Source organism: Purpureocillium lilacinum, assembly GCF_023168085.1.
Source record: "Purpureocillium lilacinum CBS 284.36 DNA, scaffold_6, whole genome shotgun sequence".
Lineage (NCBI taxonomy): Eukaryota > Fungi > Ascomycota > Sordariomycetes > Hypocreales > Ophiocordycipitaceae > Purpureocillium > Purpureocillium lilacinum.
Genome location: NW_027072116.1, coordinates 326,329 through 345,656, shown reverse-complemented (window position 1 = coordinate 345,656; position 19,328 = coordinate 326,329). Strand labels below are relative to the sequence as shown.

The window sequence follows — 19,328 nt, the reverse complement described above, 5'->3', positions numbered from 1 at the left end:
AGAGGAATACTACAAAAACCCTTCGGCAGGCGAGACGCGCACGGAGCCGCGGGTGTGACAATGACTTGGACAGCAGGCAACAAGATGGAGTTCTATGTCAACCCAAGAGAAACACATTCGGAACAACTCCAGCGAGCAATATGGTTCTCCTGTCATTTAAGAAGAAAAGAGCCCGTACATCATTGTCTTTCGTCCGCCATACGTTACCCAAAGGAACCAGTGCCTGAGATACATAGACAGACAACGGCTACAAGTTGACAGCTAGGACAGACATGCCCACCCAGCGCCACGCCGGCAGGACATATGTCGACGCGCAGATACGGCAACGAAAATTTGCAATTGTGCAGCAAATCCAGCAATTCGCCGGGTCCTTTGGTCCTGCACTCGCACACCCCGTAGACCACGTGATGTTCGACGTTTTGTACGATCGGCAGGTACTTGAACCCCTGCACCTGCCATTTACGCGTCGTCACGTGCTGCCGCGACACGCGACGCGCCTGCCTGTCTCCCCCTCCGAATGTGAATCTCAGCCTCACGAATTCCCAGCAAATGCATGCTCCACCAACGAGTCGAACAGGCGTCTCGCCATCCGTCACTTGCGAGATCCACACAGCCATCGGTGCGTGTCAATGGGCGCTGCAGCCCTAGGACTGACGCCAATTTCGAGGGCCTCCTGTCGATAACAAACTCTCGTGCCCAATCAACAGACGACCACCATGGCTGTCTTCCCAGCTCAGCCTCTCCCCGACTGGGAGGAGGACGACATATACGCCGAAGCAGTTTGCGACGTCGACGACATTTACTACCACGGCTCCGAGGACGAAGATTACGACAGTCCCACCACCAGAAGACAGAGATACGAGGCCGCGGGCCAAAGGTTTTTGGACGGGAGTGTGCCGTTCCTGCTGTCTGCCTCCCTACAAGGTCCCTTTGACAAGGAATCCGGCTGGACCAACCCGTGGCGAAGCAAACAGCGGGTTCACTCAGGAGCAGCACTGTTCGCGGTAACGAAAGACAGCTTACCGCTGACCGGGCACGCGGCCGAGGAGGCCGAGCTCAGCGAATCCGACCTCGAATGCCACCTTCCCAGTCCCGAGAGCCTTAAGCAGGCACCGGTCACCGAGAAGCATCCCCACCTCGAAGACGAAGCGCTGTCCATGATCCAGGACTGGAGAACAAGTATCCATCTACAGTCGCCATCGCGCGATTCTTTCTGGGCTGCGTCTAAGGCTCAAATTACTGCTTCGGCCAAAAAGAGACGGGCAAGAGAATCCGAGTGGCTAAAAAGGGTGGCCAGCAAAAAGCGAAAGCTCGAATCCAGCGAACCCAGCTTTTCCAAGTCTCCCCTCGCTCGTCGGAACTCCAATTCACGTGTGTTGCGTGTCACAGAATCTCTCGCTTTGGGCAATCCGGACGGGTGCCTTGCCGATTCGAGCCCTACCGCCCGACGTCTTAAATCCATACCACCGATTGGAGGCCTTGAGGCAGTGGACGCAGCTGAGGACGAGCTCACAACATCAACGCCCGGCGGATCGTTTGATAGTCACAGAAAGCGTGTTCCCAATACGCCGAAGCGGGTCTCCCCGCGACGAGATATGTGGAAGTGCGTCCTGCAGTCCACCGGCCTAGTGGACGACGAATTGAGCCAAAATGAGGCGGCTGCGGCGACTCTCTCGTCCCCTGTATCTCAACGCGGTGGACTCGTGGCCTCAGGTCGAAGGGCAGCAAAGCCGGATAGGAGAACAACGGTGTCCTCTGTCGCCGTGGAATCCTCGCCGATTCGGAAGCATGAGGCAGTTACAGGAAATGGCGAGTCCCGGGACCAGAACATGGATAAACTGGACGAAGGTGACGCACTCGGATCAGACATCAATGCTCCCATCGCGCCACATCCAGCCACACAGCTGGAGACTCAAATGGATTCCAGCTTCTGCTTCAAGATCCGACAACGACCGGGCCAGTCTGACAAGGAGCGGCTTTCGACAGTGGCTGTGGATCAGCCGGATCTAGGTGCCACAGACCACACGGAAACGTTGGTCAAGTGTGTAGAAGACGAACACTCTGACGGTTCCGCGGACGGTGAGGTCACCGAGCCCCCAACGACCGCGGGATCAGTATCAAAGGACCGCAAAGAGATCCCGAGTCACGGAGATGCTCAAGGCACCAGAACAATCTGCAACCAAACCACGGAAGATGCAGAGTGCGCCCCACAAGAACAGATCAGCGACTGTGCCCCTGCTCAGGAGCATTCAGCAGGAGCCGAGGGCAGTGCGTACTCGATGGATGGTGCCAAAGACGCAACCTCACGCTTCGGAGACGGTACAGATGCTCAAGAACGATCTAGCTCCAGAGCAGTGGTATCGCTTGAAATGCAAACCGACGAGCCCGGGAACAGCGCCATGAAGCACTTTGTCAATGATGCTTTGGCGCAAGAAGACTGTGCTGACACGGGCGCTGCTTCAACGACCAGTGGTCAAGCTGAGCAAGGTTTGACTCGGGAACCCGACATCGAAACTGTCCGTCCGTCTACGACACCGACCAAAGAACCCCGAATGGCTCAACCCATCCTCGAGGAACCTGATGTCAATGCCATGGGGTCAGCAGTGTCAGGCGAGCCCTTGAAGGTGGAGTGCGAAAGGCAGGAGGGTTGGAAGATGAGCTCGCCAAGCCCCGAGACGCCGAGTCTGACTGTGTTCCGATCCGTTGAGATCACAAACCCCTCCAATGCTATGGAGGATTCAGTGCCGAGTCTCGAAGCTAGCATGGTGCCAGAGAACAACTGTGCTGCGTCAACGGAACCGTCACGGCCGGCCCCCACCGTGCAGTCGAGCGAGTTTTCGTTTAAGAACATCCTAAATCGCCTTGTTCCGTCGAGCCCTTGGGCCAGGCTATCGCAGCTGACATCATGCTCGGAGGCGAAAGCAGACGATGCAACAACGGAGTCAGAGAGTGATGCGGCCGACACAGAGGCCATGGACGTGGACGAAGCTTCTTTCCACAAGGAACAAGCCGATGCGCTGCAGCCAGAAGGTGCCGAGACGGATAGCCCAATGATTGGACTTGTCAGGTCCAACAATGAACAAGAAGAAGCAACAAACACGCCACAGAAAGTCCCAGACACTATTATCACGGAATCTCAACAGACTCCTTGGGACAAGACGCAGCTTCTTACCCGGCCGAAAAGACCTTCGGTTGGAGATTGTGACGAATGCACCTTCCTATCCTCCGGTGACAATCCCGCGAACACGGAGGGAACCCAAGCTGTCATACCTCCGGAGGCACAAAGCCCGTGGGGTGGTATTGGAGAGATTCCGGTGTTTTGTGGCAACGTCTCGGGCAAACGCCTTGAGTCTCAAGATCACGTTGAGGCAACGCCAATACGGCCTGGAGTACGACTGTCGACGCCGGAGCCGCAATTCACAGTCAAATCTTTTGCCTCTTTTATGACGCCATCGCCGGAGCGAACTCGTTCACGCATCGGCCACGTTGAACAGAGTACAGAGGGGCGACGAATTGCTTCAGCCCTGAAAACCCAGTGGAGCGCACCACGTACCAGCAGACGCGTGTCATGGCGACTACCAGACCAGGGCGCTGAGAGAGAGCAGATCGAGGACTTGCAAGACCCGCATAGTAAACCTGACCCTCAACAAAGGGGTCGCGCAGCGTCGCCTCCGCCGGCCACGCCAATCGGTGACCTTCCAACATCACAGAGCGACAAGTTCAGAAAACATTTCGCCGCCGTGGCAAGTCGCACCGATGGGCTACGTCAGAAGCTTATTCCGACGACATCGCAGCAGGTTGCACAGAGCCCAGGCATGCAAGGCATGGCCGTGCAGTTTCTGGCGGCGGACGATGCGGCCGCCGCGGAGCCCACGTGTGAACCCACCCACACACTCGAAGATAGCAAGGCCGGAACGGGCAGGAATCAGGGGGAGCAGGAGTGTCAAGAACCCATGGATGTTGTGGAGGACCTGTTGTGCGAGATGGACGACCTGTTGCAGGTCTGGGATGTGGATGCGGAGCTGGACCAGGCACGCCGGTCAGCAGGACCCGGAGTGCAGCGAGTGGACATGGCGATTGGAAGCCAGAGCCCCTGGTGAGACGTCATTTCATGCTGGAGGTATGGCTTCATCGTGCTTGCGATCAACATGTAGCGTTCAGCGGTTGGCGTGGCTTCGACCACGTTTTGTTTTAGTGCACCTCAACATACGACACTTCAACTCTGTCCGTGTAATAAGACTCATTCATCGGAAGTGAAAGCGTGGTCTCCAATTATCATCTTCAACTATGTACTGAGGAATAAACTACATATCGACCTCTAGTAAGGTGGTATCATAGATCATGGACACGAAACGGTATTAGTAGATGGTGATGTCGGTGATGAGAATACCCGGCGTGTTTGGTGTATCCGAGTCGCACATAAGCTTCAGCGTGAAGAGCGAGTCGTATGTCAACTGAACCGTGATCGGCTGGCCCTCGTAATGCTGCCACTCGCCAGGCGTGACGCCCTCGTCCGTGATGGTGACGAGGTTGGTCGTCTCGCGGTTGACGGCGGCGCCGATGCTGCAGCCCTCCGAGTCGCCCGTGAACTGGTAGTCGAAGCGGATGGTGAGGGTGACCTCGGGCGGGGGGTCGCCACAGCGCGGGATCTGCTGGTTCAGGTATACCTGCGCGCGGTCCGTCTGCGAGGGGATCAGGGCGAAGGAGCTGCCGCTGCGGCCGTCAGGGCCTTCGGCGACGACGCCGGAGGAGTCGGCTGTCACTTGGTCCGAGATGTACCACGGGGCGAGAGTCCCGGTCGTGTCGCCAAAGTCGCCGTTTTCGAGGTCAGGGCATGTTTGCGTGGGTGAGGTGGAGGTCGTTGTGGTCGTGGAGGTTGATGTCGATGATGATGTTGTTGTGGGCGTATCCGTGGGGCTGGTCGTGGGCGTAGTGGTGGCTGTATCGGTCGTGGTTGTGGTTGTTGACGTGGTAGTCGTCGAGGTAGTTGACGAGGTTGTGGTGGGAGTCGTCTCTGTTGTGGTTGTGGTGGAGGTAGACGAGGATGATGTCGTCGGCGTAGTCTCCGTGGTAGTGGTCGAAGTGGATGATGATGAAGCCGACGACGTTGTTGGGGTCGTCTGTGTAGTAGTTGTGGTTGAGGTGGAGGATGACGATGTTGTCGGCGTGGTTTGCGTGGATGTGCTTGATGAAGTCGCCGACGTGGTTGTCGAAGTAGACGTGCTAGATGACGCTGTGGGCGGTATGATGTTGTTTGTGGTCGTAGACGACGTGGTCTGGGTGTTGCTCGTGGTTGCCGACCCGGACGTTGACGTGGACCAAGTCGTGGCGGACGTGGAGGAACCTGTGGACGTGGTGCTGCCCGTGCCCGTGTTTGACGTGTTTGTAGATGTATTTGATGCACTCGAGGAAGTGGACTGGGTACCAGTGCGGGAAGTCGTGGTGCGTGAAGCCGTCGTGCTTGATCGCGATGTAGCGGACGAGCCCGTGGGCGATACCGTAGACTCCTCGCTGGAGCGACTCGGGCGCCGAGTCTTAGTCCCAGTTGCCGACTCCGGCGACGGCTCGGAGCAGGTGGTCTTGGTGACAATAACTGTCGTCGTGCCTCCAGGAGTACTCGGCTTGAGCGTGGTTGTTCCCGGCTTGGGTCCCTTGGTGGTCTTGGTAATGACGCAGCCTGGAGTCTCCGTCACGATGACAGTCGTGTCGCCTCCGGGGCCAACCGGCAGGGTGCGGGTGCCCTCGCATGTTCCGATCACGGTCTTTGTCGTGATGTTGGCAGCCGTCACGGGAAACTCTGACACGGTGACGACGCAGGATGTTGGTGCGCAGCCATTGTATGTCCTACATACTCATTAGCCTTTCCATAGTGAGACGAGCGGGGAAATTCATATGTGGTGATGCGTATCATCGTCCACAGGCTGCACGTACCGAGTAATCGTGCTCGCGGTCGTGGAGCCGGAGCAAACGACAGCAACTGGCTGATACTCAACGATGGGAACCTCTTCGCAACTTGAGCCATGGTTATGGTGACCGCTGACAGAGCCAAGCAGGCCGGTCACGGCCACAACAGAATGCAAGCCAGATGCCCTCATACTGAACGTCCTTCAAAAGCGAACGGGAAACACTGCCAGGACAGGAAAGGATACGGATCAACACGAACTGACGTTGCATCCGGTCAGAGTGCACGTAGGGACGCCCTTTATTGCTAATATTTCGTCATCTAGCTCATCATAACAATCACCGGAAAGCGCGTTCAACCTCGCAAGCCCTGCTGTATAGACGCTATGGCTACCCAGCGTTGCTCAACACACGGTGAATGCAGAATACCGTGCAAACGCGTCTTCTCGTGTGCTTCAAACAGTAGCGCATGCGCTAGACACGGCACCTCAAGGCCTGACGAGCGATACGTTGTCTCGCGAGATGTTGAAGCCTCAAGTCTTGATTCGTCGCAAGTACGAGTGACCTCGAGGTAGTCTGCTTCTGACATTTGTCGGAGCCACACGAAGCGGCTCGCTGGAATCCCGAACCTTACGTGCGAGGCGACTAGCGATGCGCTGGCGGCTCTCGGGCGGTGCTGTGGAATGCGCGGGGAAGAAAAATCCCCGGCTGTGAGTGGATGCTTCACTCGGCCGAAACGAAACGAGCAATCTGCGACAGTCTTATCGAGGCAGAATATCCATTCGCGGGCGTTTAGGCTTTGACACGGACTCGGACGCACACGACTCGTGAGCGCTTGTCAAGGTCCATGTCTTTCAGTCATGACAGCCTCACCTGGACATGTTGCTCGCGCGTCAGAAGCTGTCCCGGGGCGGCATCTGACTTACTACATGGTACTGTGTACGCTGAAGCAATGCTGGCACCCGGCACGCGTGGGGAAGCGTCGAGGTGGGATTGCGGAGCTTTTAGCCGTCGCTGACGCCATGTCTGAGGAATTCAAACTCTCGGGCCGCGCGGGATGGCGTAGCTCTTTGCAGTTAGGCTCGGCGAGTATTCTGCATTGGCAGCGTGGCACCGAACGGCTCCATTGACGATCGGCATCAAACAACACGTCGATAACATCTCTCCTCGACACTGAGTGAGAAGCGTAACAAGCGTTGCGAATACGAGGGGCACACTGCACCGTGACTTCTTCAAGTATGCGTCTGCCCTAGTTCATGGGCTGCCTGGGGTGGAATTGGCCCAGGCACTAGATCCGACGCGTCGGTTCGGTCCCCCATCGCTTATTTGGCGTTGTCTCACCCGCGTTTGTTTGGCACCTGTCAAGGCCACTGCGTCGGTATAAGAAGTTAAGAAAGTGTGGGTGCTTGGGATTCCTTTGGCGGCGCTGCTGCCGTCATTGACCATGAAGCGTCACGGCCTGCAGGCGCTCAATGTCTGACCAACGGAATACGGAAATCTTGTAGCAGCTATAATAACTGCTCAAAAGCTGAGCTTCAACGTAGGGTTCGTCCTGCCCCACGGACTGCATGTGGTGCAGCTCTTCACCCCTGGCTATTCCACAGAGCCCGTAGCTTCCCGTCCGGCTTCTCGAGCAACCCCTCCGGCTCCCCAACCTCCACCACCCGCCCTCCCTCCAGCACAACCACCCTGTCAAACTTGCGCACCGTGTTGAGCCGATGCGCGACCGACACGACCGTGTGCTCCGCAAACTCACTCTCCAGTACCCGCACCATGACCTGCTCCGTATGTCCGTCCACCGCGCTCATCGCCTCGTCGAGGACCAGCACCGCGCTCGTCTTCCGGCGGAGCACCGCGCGGCACAGGCACAGGAGCTGCTTCTGCCCCTGCGAGAGCGACACCGTAGAAATGTCCGTGTTGAGGCCCTCGCTCTGTGAGGCGATTGCGTCCCAGAGCTCGACCGTTTCCAGTGCGTTGCGAAGCTCGTCGTCTGAGGGCGTGCTGCTGTCGTCGTCGTCTGCGAGCCAGAGGTTGGAGCGGACTGTGCCGGGGAAGAGCGTCGGCTCCTGAGGGACGGAAATGAGGCTCTGCCGGACCTTGTTCTGTGGAATGTGCGCCACGTCCAGTCCATCAATAATGATGGATCCCGAGTCGAGCTCAAGCAGCCGAAACAAAGTCAGCAGCATGGACGATTTACCGCTGCCCGTCCTGCCGCAGATGGCCACTTTCTCGCCAGCCCTGATCTTGAGCGATACATGGTCTATCGCGAGCAGAGAATCGGAACCACTGTCGTATGACGCGGTCGCGTCGCAGAACTCAATCTCACCACGGGACGGCCACTCCGGGTCAGCCTTCTCTGGCTGCGATGGCGCAATCTCCTGCGGTGTCTCGGTCTCAAAGTCCCTGATGCGCGCGAGAGCACCCAGAGATGTCTCCAAAGACGTCCACGAACTGACCAAGTTTGCCAAAGAGCTTCCCAGGCCCAAGATATTGAGGAGCGCCAGCGCCATGGCCCCTTTGGTGCTGGAATCTGGCAACAGCACCCCCAACGCCACGAGAAACACTGCCAGGACCGCCACATACAAGTCCAGGACAAGAGTGAGCCACCTCTGAATGCAGAAAAGCAAGTAGTGTGGCTTCTGCGAGTCGTCGAGTAGTCCGAGCGGCGACTTGCGGTACGTTGCGCGCCAGCCAAAGGCGCGGATGGTAGCCAGCCCGTCAATCGTCTCGAGGAGATGCGTGTTGAGCGGCGCCGAGGCCTGGAGCTCATGGTGGCGGAGCTGGCGCGACGTGCGGAGATAAAACTTTTGTATAAATAATACGAATACGAGAGTGAACGGAATCGCGATGGAGAGGTAACTAGAGCCCGGAAGGACGAGGACAGCGTTCATGATGACAGAGCGGAAGCCTGAATGATATATGAGCTTCTGCACTGTATGGTGCGGCGGTCTTTGCATGTGGCCAACGTACCGAACCAAGTTGTGAGCAGCGCCACAGGCATGCTCATATCAACGAATTGCATGTCCTTGCTGAATCTATGGCCGGTCAGCTTCGCTCAGGAGCTCTCACGATGGTAGTCGCGTACCGATTCAGGATATCGCCAGTATCGGTGCCCGTGAAGAACGAAAGAGGTGCTCTATCGTGAATCGTCAGTCAATACAGCCATCTCATTATCGATAGGGTAATCACACACCCCATGACCGTTTGCAGAAGATCCAGATGGACTCCCCGTGTCGCTCTGAGAGTTACTTTGGCGAGGATATACCTGGACCTCATGGTCAGTATCGACGGAGCAACAAACAGCAAAGGGGCAGCACAATGCCTACCAAATATCGAAGCCAATCATCACAGTGTTGAATATCTCAAGCCCGGAGTAAATTCCGTAGTAAAAACCGGTGTTGACATGAGATCGGCTCTCGTTTGCCTCGGCCCAAGTCTTCATCCATATGTCTGTACGGTACCTGTCAGTCTTCACAGCTCATCGTACACTGCCTCAATGTAGTAGACGTACTTGCAGCTAGGTTGCTGCACGGCGAAATAAATCCAGACAAGAAACATGACAGGCCATACGCCCAGCCGATGTGTCTGAAGTAGTATGCGTACAAGGCCGAATCGCCGTTCTTGCGTATCGCAAGCTCGGAATCTTCGTCTCCTGATCGAGCCTTCTTCGACTTGGCGGTCTTTGTATCCCCAGCTGCCTTGGTAGTCGCATCAACGTCTCCATTGCTGTCGCTAGGTGTGGAATCAGATGAAGTCTGGGTATTCTTGTCGGATACGAGCCTTGTGAATTGCCCCATTTGACCAATTGATTCGGGCGATTCCTGCAGGGCGATTGTGCCATTTTCGAGGAGGATTACGGTATCGGCGTCTTGGATTTTCTTGACTGGACAGCAGTCAGCAACGTCGAATGATATGGGCTGCACAACCAGGCCTACCATAATGCGTAGCCAGAATGACAGTCGACTGACTCCGCCGCAGGAGCCCTTGAGGACCAAACACCCGGGTCCAGACATGAGCTTGGGTCGCCCAATCGAGGCCACTGAGTACATCGTCGACAAAGAGGACCATTCTCTTGGCGTATATTGCACGCGCCAGGGCCTATTCTCACATCCGTCAGTGTCTAGCAACAGCAACTGCGGGCACAGGGTTATGAACGCACCACCCTGTGTTTTTGGCCTCCGCTCAGCGAGATGCCCTTGGTCCCGACCAGGGATCGGTCTCCCCGTGGAAGATCCGCGAAATCCACATCGAGAGCGCACGCGCTGACTACAGTGTCGTACCACTCTTGATCCATGCTCGACTGCGCGATGATGTTCTGCTGGATCGTCGCATTGACGAGCCACGGCGTCTGCGCGCAATACGCAATGCCTTGGTCGAGACTTTCGATGTAGACAGTCCCGCTGGTGTTCAGCTCGCCTAGCAGAGCATTCAGCAGAGTCGATTTGCCCGAGCCGACCTTGCCAGCGACGATCGCGAATGAAGCATGCGGTATGCGTAGGTTGATGTCTCGAAGCACTGGATCTTCTGCCACGTTGAATCGGAAACTTGCATGCTCAACCACAATGGAGTTTTCCACGGGGACAACGACATCGTCTTTGTATGGCGCCGCTTCACCGTCGCTTGGTTCGTCTCGGAGCGCCCTCGCCTTGTCGACTTTGTCCAGAAACTCCTGTAATCTGTCAAAACTCGCAAGCGAGCGGACAACACTGGGCACAGTGTAAAGAAGCTTGGCCAGTGGGCCTGAGATGAGACTGATGATGGCAAGCGAGGTAAAGATTTTGCCCACTGACAGTTCCGACGCTCCAAGACCAGACGCGACGATGGCGATGCCAAACGCCGACATTGGCGCGAGGAAGGAAGGGATGTTTGCTGAGCCAACATGTCAGATACATTATTCCTAGAATGGAGAAGAGAGCTTCTTACCAAATACATTCATGTATGTGACGAGGGTGCGCATCCTGGACGCGCACGCAAGTTCGCGGACCATGAGGCCCTGGATTTTGTCCAGCCACGATCCAACGAGCCCGAGCATCTTGACTTCTTTCATGGATCCCAAGATGGACGAAGTCGTCGAAACTCGCTTCTCGATGGCTCCACTGAACAGCTTTTGCGCCGGGGGCATGCGGGCGGACAGCATCTTCATCAGGAAATAGGACACTGTTGGAGTTCCTCGGGTTAGAATAGGCGCATTCAGCCTGGGCCAGAGAGATACGCACCCGCGACGACAATGAGAGGGCCGATGCTTCCGAAGCCAAGCTGTATCTGGAGCAGCCAAATGCCAAAGAAGAGCTCGAGAATGCTAGCCCAGATCTCGTGCAGAGCATCGAAGCTGTCGGCAACGCGACTCGCGTCGGACGTCATGAGTGTTACAGTCGACGATCCTTTGGCGGCGTTGTCCAAGTCCGTCGTTTCGTACATGATGAGTGCAGACAGAGCACCGCGGATCATGGTCATGTATCTGTGCTGCTTGTGCTCGTAAAAGGTCTTGGCGAACTGTCGGGCGCGGTCAGCATGTCGTTGAACAACGGACGACGAGATTGAACGCATACAGCGCGGCCCATGTACACCAGTCCCGTGGCTACAATGAGGAAGTAGCCCATCTCTGGCTTCTCCTCTCGCGTGTCGTCCATGTACTGCACCACGCGAAGCAAAAGGAAAGGCTCTGCGAGCTTCAATGCCGAAAAGCACAGACGAGGGACGACGCAGACCAGGATCGCCCCTCGGACGGCATGCAGCAACGCCCACACTAAAGGATACTTGCTATCGCCCTTGTTCTTGTTGATGCGCCAATACAAGCGCAGCCGGTCCAGCAGCGGCTCCGAGACCAGCTCATCATCTAGGTCGTAGAGCGACGAAATGGAGAGGTTCCCCCGGTAGCCGCTGGTCATGAGGCGATTGAGCCACCAGAAGAAGAGGCGATTGATGATGCCGCTTGTAGCCTCCGGCCCGGCATGCTGCCACTTTAGCAGGAGAGCCCCGCGCTTGGTGCGTGTCTCCAGGACGAGCATGGCGACCTTGCAGGCTGTTATAGCGGTAAAGACTTGCGCCGTGTTGCGCACTCCATCGCCTAGTAGCCAAAGAGTGCGGCATTGCACGATGTCCAAGGCAATTGAGGCGACGAGGTAAAGGGAGATGAGCGAAGACGGTCGAACAGAGCGGCGGTGGTCTCTAGAGCTCAGTATCGCGAGTGCCAAAGCCGCAACGACACCGAGGCTCGACGCCGCCGTTGCGGCACGTTGCACGGGGGACCACTCATCAGAGTGTCTCGTCCAAAGCACTGCAAGCGACAGCTGGAGAGCCCCAAGCAGGACGCAACATGCCTGGCCTTGTCAGCATTGAGGAGGTTCAAGTTCAAGTCAGACTTTGGTCTTCTCACGAGCTTCAGCACTGCGAGAGACGATTGATGATGCACTTTTGTGCCCTGCCTTGACAACGCTACCAGCCGCGGGGGAATTGCTACAAGAAGCAGGGCCGAAGGTATCATGGAGAGGAAATACTGTTCAAACAACAGCGTCAAGTCAAAGCGCCCACTGCAAGGCCCGGCCGCAGGCCCAAAGGCACTCTCGCAGCCGTCCATACCGGGCGAGAGCGACGCGATTCTACTGATGATGTCGCAAGGTTGAGAGCGGACCGCGATCGCGACGAACGCTCCAGCTGGGAAGAACTTGCAGCAAACTTCCCTCCAATAATTCCGTGCTGGCGCGACGGGAGATTCGATCTTCGTCTGACCGTCAGCAGTTGGTTGGTCGATTTGTCCGGGGCCTTCCCTTTCGGGCTGGCCGCTGTTCTGTAGCCTGTGAATAGCATCGGCGGCGACGGCAAGCCGGCACCGCTGGTGGGGGGCCGGAGCACTTTTGGAGTGCCATGTTGTTGGTTGTCCCGCCGTGCAACTTTGCGTGAGACACGGCATCTGGGAAAATGACACCGAGCGGGAATACATACAATCAGCCATTGAGCTACGTCGTGCAGCTAGGTATGAATATTAGTACCTGCCTGGGCTACCTGGAGAACCCACATCTTGTGAGTGATCCAATTCACGTCCACTAGCAGTCAACGCGATAGGTGAGGAATGATATCGTCCCTGCTGGGGTTGACGAGGGTCGGGTACTGGAAATGCTGTGCAGCGCTGTTTTGGCCGTCCCTACTGCGGTGCAACTACGAAGTAACCTTGGACCAGGGGTAATGTTGCAGAGCTTCCTAGGCCTACAGCTGCCAAAATACAGCCCGCGTGTCAGGCCCTGCGAGGCAATGAGCGGAGTCACCCGGACCCGACCTGTCCACGGGTGGTGCTGAGGTGGCCTGGGAGTTTCCACCTGTTTGTTGGAATCCCCCCCCCTCTCCACGGGACAACAGCGCCCTCGCCCTCGCCCCGCCATCAGTTCGCCCCGATGCTCTAGAAAGAAGCTGTGGAGCGCTGGAACTTACGCCCGTGCATGTTCCCCATGCACTTCGTACACCAACAACATGCCGATTCAGCGGATATTTGACTACGGGAAGTGCAGTCCGTCATTCTCCGACAGGCCACCTGCGATTTTACGTGGCTTGTTTCCGAGCCCAGGTTTCCCGGGAATTGGTACTACTTGACTTATTGTATTAGCTGGCATCTAACGCGTGTACGTACTCGCCTGCTGTCATGTCCGTCCACAATCACACAGCGACACCCTCCACTACCACGGCATAACGCATCAATTCACCACAGTCACCACTTGTCATCGACGCAGCCCCAGAGAAATAGAGGTCGCTCTCGGAGAACTTCCACGTCCGCTATCCCACCGGTCCACAGCGAAGCCTGTTCTAGAGAGGCGTCGACCAAGCGCTGCGCCAGAGGCAGGTGCTTCTCCTGGTACCGTCGGGATGCGTCCATCAGAGCCTCGGCGATGGTCGCGTTGGAAGCGTCTGCCGGCAGCTCTCCCGAGAGTACTCGCGGATTCCATTCCTCATGCAGAAACGTCGTGCAGCCTATGAACCCGCATGACATGGACCCGGCAATGTGCGGCGTCATGGCGTTCGCCGCGTCGCCAAACGTCGTCATGCAGAGACGGGCGTTAACTAGCGCTCCCAGCTTGCCCAGGTGTGACAGTTCCAGGCGCTGGCACCCTCCTGGCGTGTCCGTTTGCATGAGCTGCGAGTAATGGACCCTCGTCAGCGCCTGTCATACGCCCTCACGGCGGTAACGCGACTTGATACTCACCCTCAACAAGGCCTCTACCTTGGCGTTGCGTCCTGGAAAGTAGCCAAGCAGCTCGTCCATGGTCACCTTGCTGGCGCGCCCTAGCTTCCTCTGCTCTGTCTCGGTGCAAAACGCCGCCACGTTGGTCAGCGTGTTGTTTTCGATGGGGAAGATGAGCAGATGCCAGCCCTTTGCCCCGACGAAGCAGTACGACTCGCGGGAAAACCGCTCGCCCACCGTCTCCGCTACCTTGGCCGCGTCTACCTTGCCTCGGAACGCAAGGAAACCCGTGTAGCTCGGCGGGCGGTAGCTGTCCCCCTGAACAAGCTTTCGGCACATCGAGTTGACACCGTCGGCAGCCCACACCGCGTTGGCAGGCTCCCTGGTGCCATCGTCGAAGACAAGCTCGAGTTGCTGCGGACTGATGCGTCGCACATCTACCAGGCGCTTGCCGTATCGAATGTCGGAAGTGCTTCTCCCCTCCGGCAGCGCGTCATCCAGCAGGCCCATGAGCTCGCCTCTGCCCACGCGCCGGTATACCTTGCCCTCTGGCACCTCCACGTTGGCGATGAATCGGTCCTCGACGCCTCCGTGCCACGCACGCATCCACGTGCGCGATGTGTAGCATGTCTCCTCGAGCCGGCGGCCGAGCTCCGGGTTGAGCACTTTGGCTGCGAGCAACGTCTGCGGACCGACGCCATACCCAAACGATGGGCGGAGAGGTAGCACGTCGGCCTCGTACTGAACAATCTCGATGCGGGGGTGTGTTGCTGCTGAGCAGGCGAGCAGCTTTCCTATCGGACCGGAACCGATGATTGCTATCCGAAACTTGCTCGCAATGGCCGCGTCTGTCTGTGAGGAGTCCATGCTGCGTCCGGCAGAGTTGGTAGGGTAAGGCTGATGAGGCTGGCTCAATCGGCAAATCAGGTGGAAAGCGAACATGCACAATTATGTAAGTCAAGACACCAGCTCATGAATGGGTTCTGAAGTGGAAATGAAGTTATATCGTGTACGATCGATACAGTGGCCTGTCCTCTAGACGCTGAACCAGCGGCCAAGAACAGTCTTTGCCGCTTCCACATCAACCTGCTGCGAATCATCAGCCATCCACGTGACGATTCCATCAGGTCGGACGCAAGGCACACAACCCCCGTGTATCTTGAGCTTCCAGCTCAATGTAGTCGACCCGATCCTCATAGCCCCCATCGACTGTCAGCTGCTCCAGCGCGGCGCCGCGGTCGAGGTTGAAAAGCACTCCCTTGCCTGAGTGCATCTTGTCCTCCTACGTGTCAAGCAATGCAAGGTCCGTCTCCCCATTCTGAGCTTCTTCTCGCACCGTCATTCCAAGCCTCCATCCGAGATTCATGGCTTCGCCCAGGCCTAGGTTCAGGCCTTGGCCACCGAGTGGCGCGTGGATGTGCGCTGCGACACCCACCACCGGCACCCGGCCCTTGCGGTAGTTATTCGCCTGCCTGCATCGGTCCGTGAAGGCGGATGCGAGATGGACCTTGGTGATTACCACATCCGAGTGGCCAGATACACGGCCAAATATGGCCTCAAGATGACCCTGTAAAACCTGCTGCGTCCGATTATTGCTGGGAGGTGGGTGTGATAGTGCTGTTTTGTTGTTGTATGATGTATATATGAATGGAGGCCTCTTGCTTACCTATACTAGGCCTCCCGTTTGCCCCTGACTCGCTGGGTACTGATACATCGCGTATCCTACCTTCAACATAGACTTTTAGGGTCACGCACCACAGGGTTCATTGCTTGTCACTGGGCCGAAATACGTTGAACGCAAAATTCCAAAATTATCGTGACCTTCATTACTGTAACACGCCTCGTTGGAAGTAAATTGAAAGCGCCAGGCTGGTGCATAGCCCCGTCGCCTTGCTAAGCCACCGTAGTACATGTATTTATGAAGTTCCAGATCATTTTTGAAGCGTGTCTCTCAACCAGAATCTCAAAGGTTTAATGTTTGTATGCGATATTGAAGGGCTGAGACTCGGCCGCACAATAGTCCTGCAACTTCGAAGCATCGCCATACACACGCAAAGCACGAAAGACGAACTTATATCTCCCGGGAGGCGCGTATTCTCCGCTGTCAAGAGAGCCATCCCACACTATTGTCTGCAAGCCACGGGGAGCAAAACGCATAGGGAAGAGTGGATGCTGACCCAGTGTCTTATAGTTGCCGCCGAGCGGGTCCCTAGTCGCGTTCTTGGGCGCGCAGGTCGTCAGGGGCACGAGGTCGGCTCTCACCAGCTGTGAACCAAGAGCGAGCCTGAATGTGAGCATAGGCAGGAGGTCACGCGTGGTCGTACCCGGGCGCGGCAGCTTGTAGGTGTAGTTGGCTGGGGCGCGGGTAGGGTCCGGGTCCGAATAGCTTTCCATGGTCTCATTGGACCATGACATCCAGCCATATTCCGGTCCCAAAGTGGTTGATGTCTGCAGAGATCCGGACAAGCCTTGATAGGGCAAAGACAGAGCCGTTCCATCAGTGCCGTTGATGACAATGTAACCAGACCAAATGGGAAGGCGCTTATCGTCTATACCCGATGGGGGTCGAGCTGATACGCTAATGACTTTGCGACTTCCGGGCTTGAGATTGACTTGAATATCCGAAAAGACTAACGTAGCGTAGTCTTGGGAGACCTCGGGAGGGAACGGGGTAGCCCAGATACTATTCTTATCGAGGGCGTAGGCTGTTAGTGCCGGGGCATGGGTGATGCTATATGTGACCGCTGAGTGTCCCTTATTCGTAATGATAAAGTTAAGATGATCTGCAAAGTGATCCGTATCGTTAAAGGAAAGGCTCGAGGGGTCTAATAATGTAGTAGCATACGCAGCGTCGTAGGCCTGGATCAGTCCGGCGCCTTGCTGGGGGACCGGGGCTAGGACGCCGGGATAAGCATTCGTGCCATCGAACCAGATTTGGGGCTTCGCAGTAGAAGAAACGAGGTTATTTAGTGACCTTGGTGTCGTCGGTCCGCGGACTTGAAGAATGAGAGCCATGATTGCCCCTGTCAGCGGGGTTGACATGGACGTGCCCTGGGTGTTGTAGTACTCCCCGTCGGTCCAAGTCGAAAAGATGGCGCCTCCTGGTGCACCGACCACTGGCTTTGCATCCATTTCCCAGGTCGGACCCCAGGAAGTGAATGTGCTTAAGTAGCCGCCCTGTTCGGTTCGTTCCTCGTAGCCTAGATAGCGGGTCTTCTTTCTGGGATATTGCATCAGAACGGCCACGTTATGGCCCGCCTTGATGGCGTCTATCCACCTCTTGCCTGTACGGAAAGGTATCTGAGCAGCTGCCGTAACGTTTGCATCCCCAATTTCGTAGGTATAGAGTGGAAAGTCCGCCCACGTAAAATAAAAGAGAATATACCGCGCCCCCTTCGCAGCCAGATTCCTGGCCTTATCCTCGAAGCCACATTGGGCGTTATCTTCGCTGCTTACGAGAATAACGTGATTGCTCAAATCTGGCGTACTGTCCGGAAGGGGAGTGCAGGCGTCTTCCAGATTGATCTCCAAGCTAAGCGGGTATACAGGCATTGGTGCTTTAGAAATGGGTGTCCAGTTATGCTTGCTTGCCGGCCAACTGACAAATACCTTTTCCTGCCCGCCATCAACGTATACCTTGGAGGCGTAACCCAAATGGACGTATTTATCACTTTCAAAGGATGAGACGGCCGTTACCCCCTTGCCATCGGCGGCGGAGGTAGCGTAGAGGGCGCCTTGGCTGCCGTAATTAGCTGCCGCGAGGGTGCACATCACGCCGTGCTCTACGATGCGAGACACCACAACGCTCCAGGGAGTCTCGGACCAACCATGGTTGTCGGCAAGCGAGCATGTGATAATATCGGCGCCGGCCTCAAAGGCCATGTTAAAGGCAGCGATAAGCACGTCATTCGCCGTGTCCCCGTTTTTGCACCCTTCAGTACGATATACGCCGAGCGTGACATCTGGCGCAGCGCCAGTGAAGTGTAGCGCCTCGTCCTTGGCCGCAACGATTCCAGTGATGTGCGTGCCGTGGCCGTTACATGTGGATCTGGGATCAGGATCGGGCTCCGGCATGTTATACCCGTCGTAGTTATCGCCTACCAGATCATAACCGAACGATATGCGGCAGCCCTCGCCGAAACAACCGCCTAGAGCCGGATGCTTCCAGTCGACCTGCGGAGATGAGATTAGCTATGACGTCCCGAGGATACGGAGTTCGCTCGCGTGGCACAGGCCAAAATAAGGCCACTTACACCGGAGTCGATGACGGCTAACTTGATCCCCTTTCCAGTGATACCCTTAGCGCGAAGCTTATCAACTTGCGTCATCACATGCGGCGGCCAAGTATCCGTCTCATTCATGACATCGCGCCTAAGACGATCTCCATCAGCCTCTCCCCCAAAATCCATGTCCTTGAGATTTAAAGGCTTGCCGTTGCCCGTGATGTTAGGACGGCGGTGGATCTCAATAGGCCAAACATTCTTAATGCTTGGTGCGGAAGCAAGTTTAGCGGCTATCTCTCTATGGCCTTCGATATCATGCAGCTGCACAGACACGCCCTTGAAAAGCTTATAGTTGAAATGCATTCGTGTGGTGCCATGGCCGCCCACTGCTTGAACCACGGATGCCGCGTCCTGACCAGGTCAATAATTGTGGTATTCGACCCTCGAGATCAGTGAGACTTACATGGCCGTCCTCTGCTTCAAAGATATAACCGCCCGGGATAAAACGGCGGTCAGCTAGGGCGGCTGACACCGCCGCCAGGAACGACGTTAAGATCGACGCGCGCACCATTTTGAGTGTGCTTCAAAGATATGCGGGTCTCCCAGAAAGGGACCTGGTGAATTGGTGCATGGGCATGGGAACAATACTGAGCATCCCTACTGTTCTTTTCATGAGGAGATCGGCGTTTATATCGTGCATACCGAGTCTCAAGTGGGCTATCATATCGACGGCAGCGACTCCGCACCAACTCATGTTTGACGTTCTCATCGTATGCCCTCGCTCGCTGACTGAGGGCAAGGAGGCGGTTGGGCCTGAAGCAGTTGGTCTTTGGTGCCAATGACAGTTCATCCGGCTCCTCCAGGCTATCGCTTCACTGAGGAAGGTTCTACCAGCCTTCATTTCGCATTGGACGGACCGTACAAATGGGCTAGCTATCTCATTTTTTGTAAAGATGTAACAATAGTCTGTAACATGTGCGTAAACAATCCACCGATACCAAGAATCTACGCCCGCCAGATGCCGTTTTGTACAC

At 56.4% G+C, this 19,328-nt stretch overlaps 5 protein-coding genes across 5 annotated transcripts; 1 reads left to right on the top strand and 4 right to left on the bottom strand.

Annotated features, from left to right (window-relative positions):
* Nucleotides 1-716: 716 nt before the first annotated feature.
* On the top strand, nt 717-4,100 carry PLICBS_008035 (uncharacterized protein; the record flags this gene model as incomplete). Its single annotated transcript, XM_065601306.1, is given in 2 exon segments — nt 717-722; nt 738-4,100. 2 exon segments carry the CDS (start codon nt 717-719, stop codon nt 4,098-4,100), a joined length of 3,369 nt encoding a protein of 1,122 aa, XP_065457378.1.
* Nucleotides 4,101-4,358: 258 nt separating this feature from the next.
* On the bottom strand, nt 4,359-6,095 carry PLICBS_008034 (uncharacterized protein; the record flags this gene model as incomplete). The annotated part of the gene is made up of 2 exons (XM_065601305.1): nt 4,359-5,844; nt 5,932-6,095. 2 exons carry the CDS (start codon nt 6,093-6,095, stop codon nt 4,359-4,361), a joined length of 1,650 nt encoding a protein of 549 aa, XP_065457377.1.
* Nucleotides 6,096-7,484: 1,389 nt separating this feature from the next.
* On the bottom strand, nt 7,485-11,909 carry PLICBS_008033 (uncharacterized protein; the record flags this gene model as incomplete). The annotated part of the gene is made up of 11 exons (XM_065601304.1): nt 7,485-8,809; nt 8,872-8,936; nt 8,987-9,037; nt 9,095-9,166; nt 9,228-9,351; nt 9,413-9,784; nt 9,837-9,999; nt 10,061-10,770; nt 10,825-11,058; nt 11,118-11,394; nt 11,451-11,909. 11 exons carry the CDS (start codon nt 11,907-11,909, stop codon nt 7,485-7,487), a joined length of 3,852 nt encoding a protein of 1,283 aa, XP_065457376.1.
* A 1,691-nt stretch (nt 11,910-13,600) lies between these two features.
* On the bottom strand, nt 13,601-15,413 carry PLICBS_008032 (uncharacterized protein; the record flags this gene model as incomplete). Its single annotated transcript, XM_018324491.2, has 4 exons — nt 13,601-14,023; nt 14,093-14,977; nt 15,258-15,353; nt 15,408-15,413. The coding sequence occupies 4 exons, from the start codon at nt 15,411-15,413 to the stop codon at nt 13,601-13,603; spliced, it is 1,410 nt and encodes a 469-aa protein (XP_018177670.2).
* A 629-nt stretch (nt 15,414-16,042) lies between these two features.
* PLICBS_008031 (uncharacterized protein) lies at nt 16,043-18,865 on the bottom strand (the record flags this gene model as incomplete). The annotated part of the gene is made up of 3 exons (XM_065601303.1): nt 16,043-18,244; nt 18,325-18,705; nt 18,758-18,865. 3 exons carry the CDS (start codon nt 18,863-18,865, stop codon nt 16,043-16,045), a joined length of 2,691 nt encoding a protein of 896 aa, XP_065457375.1.
* Between the last annotated feature and the right edge of the window lie 463 nt (nt 18,866-19,328).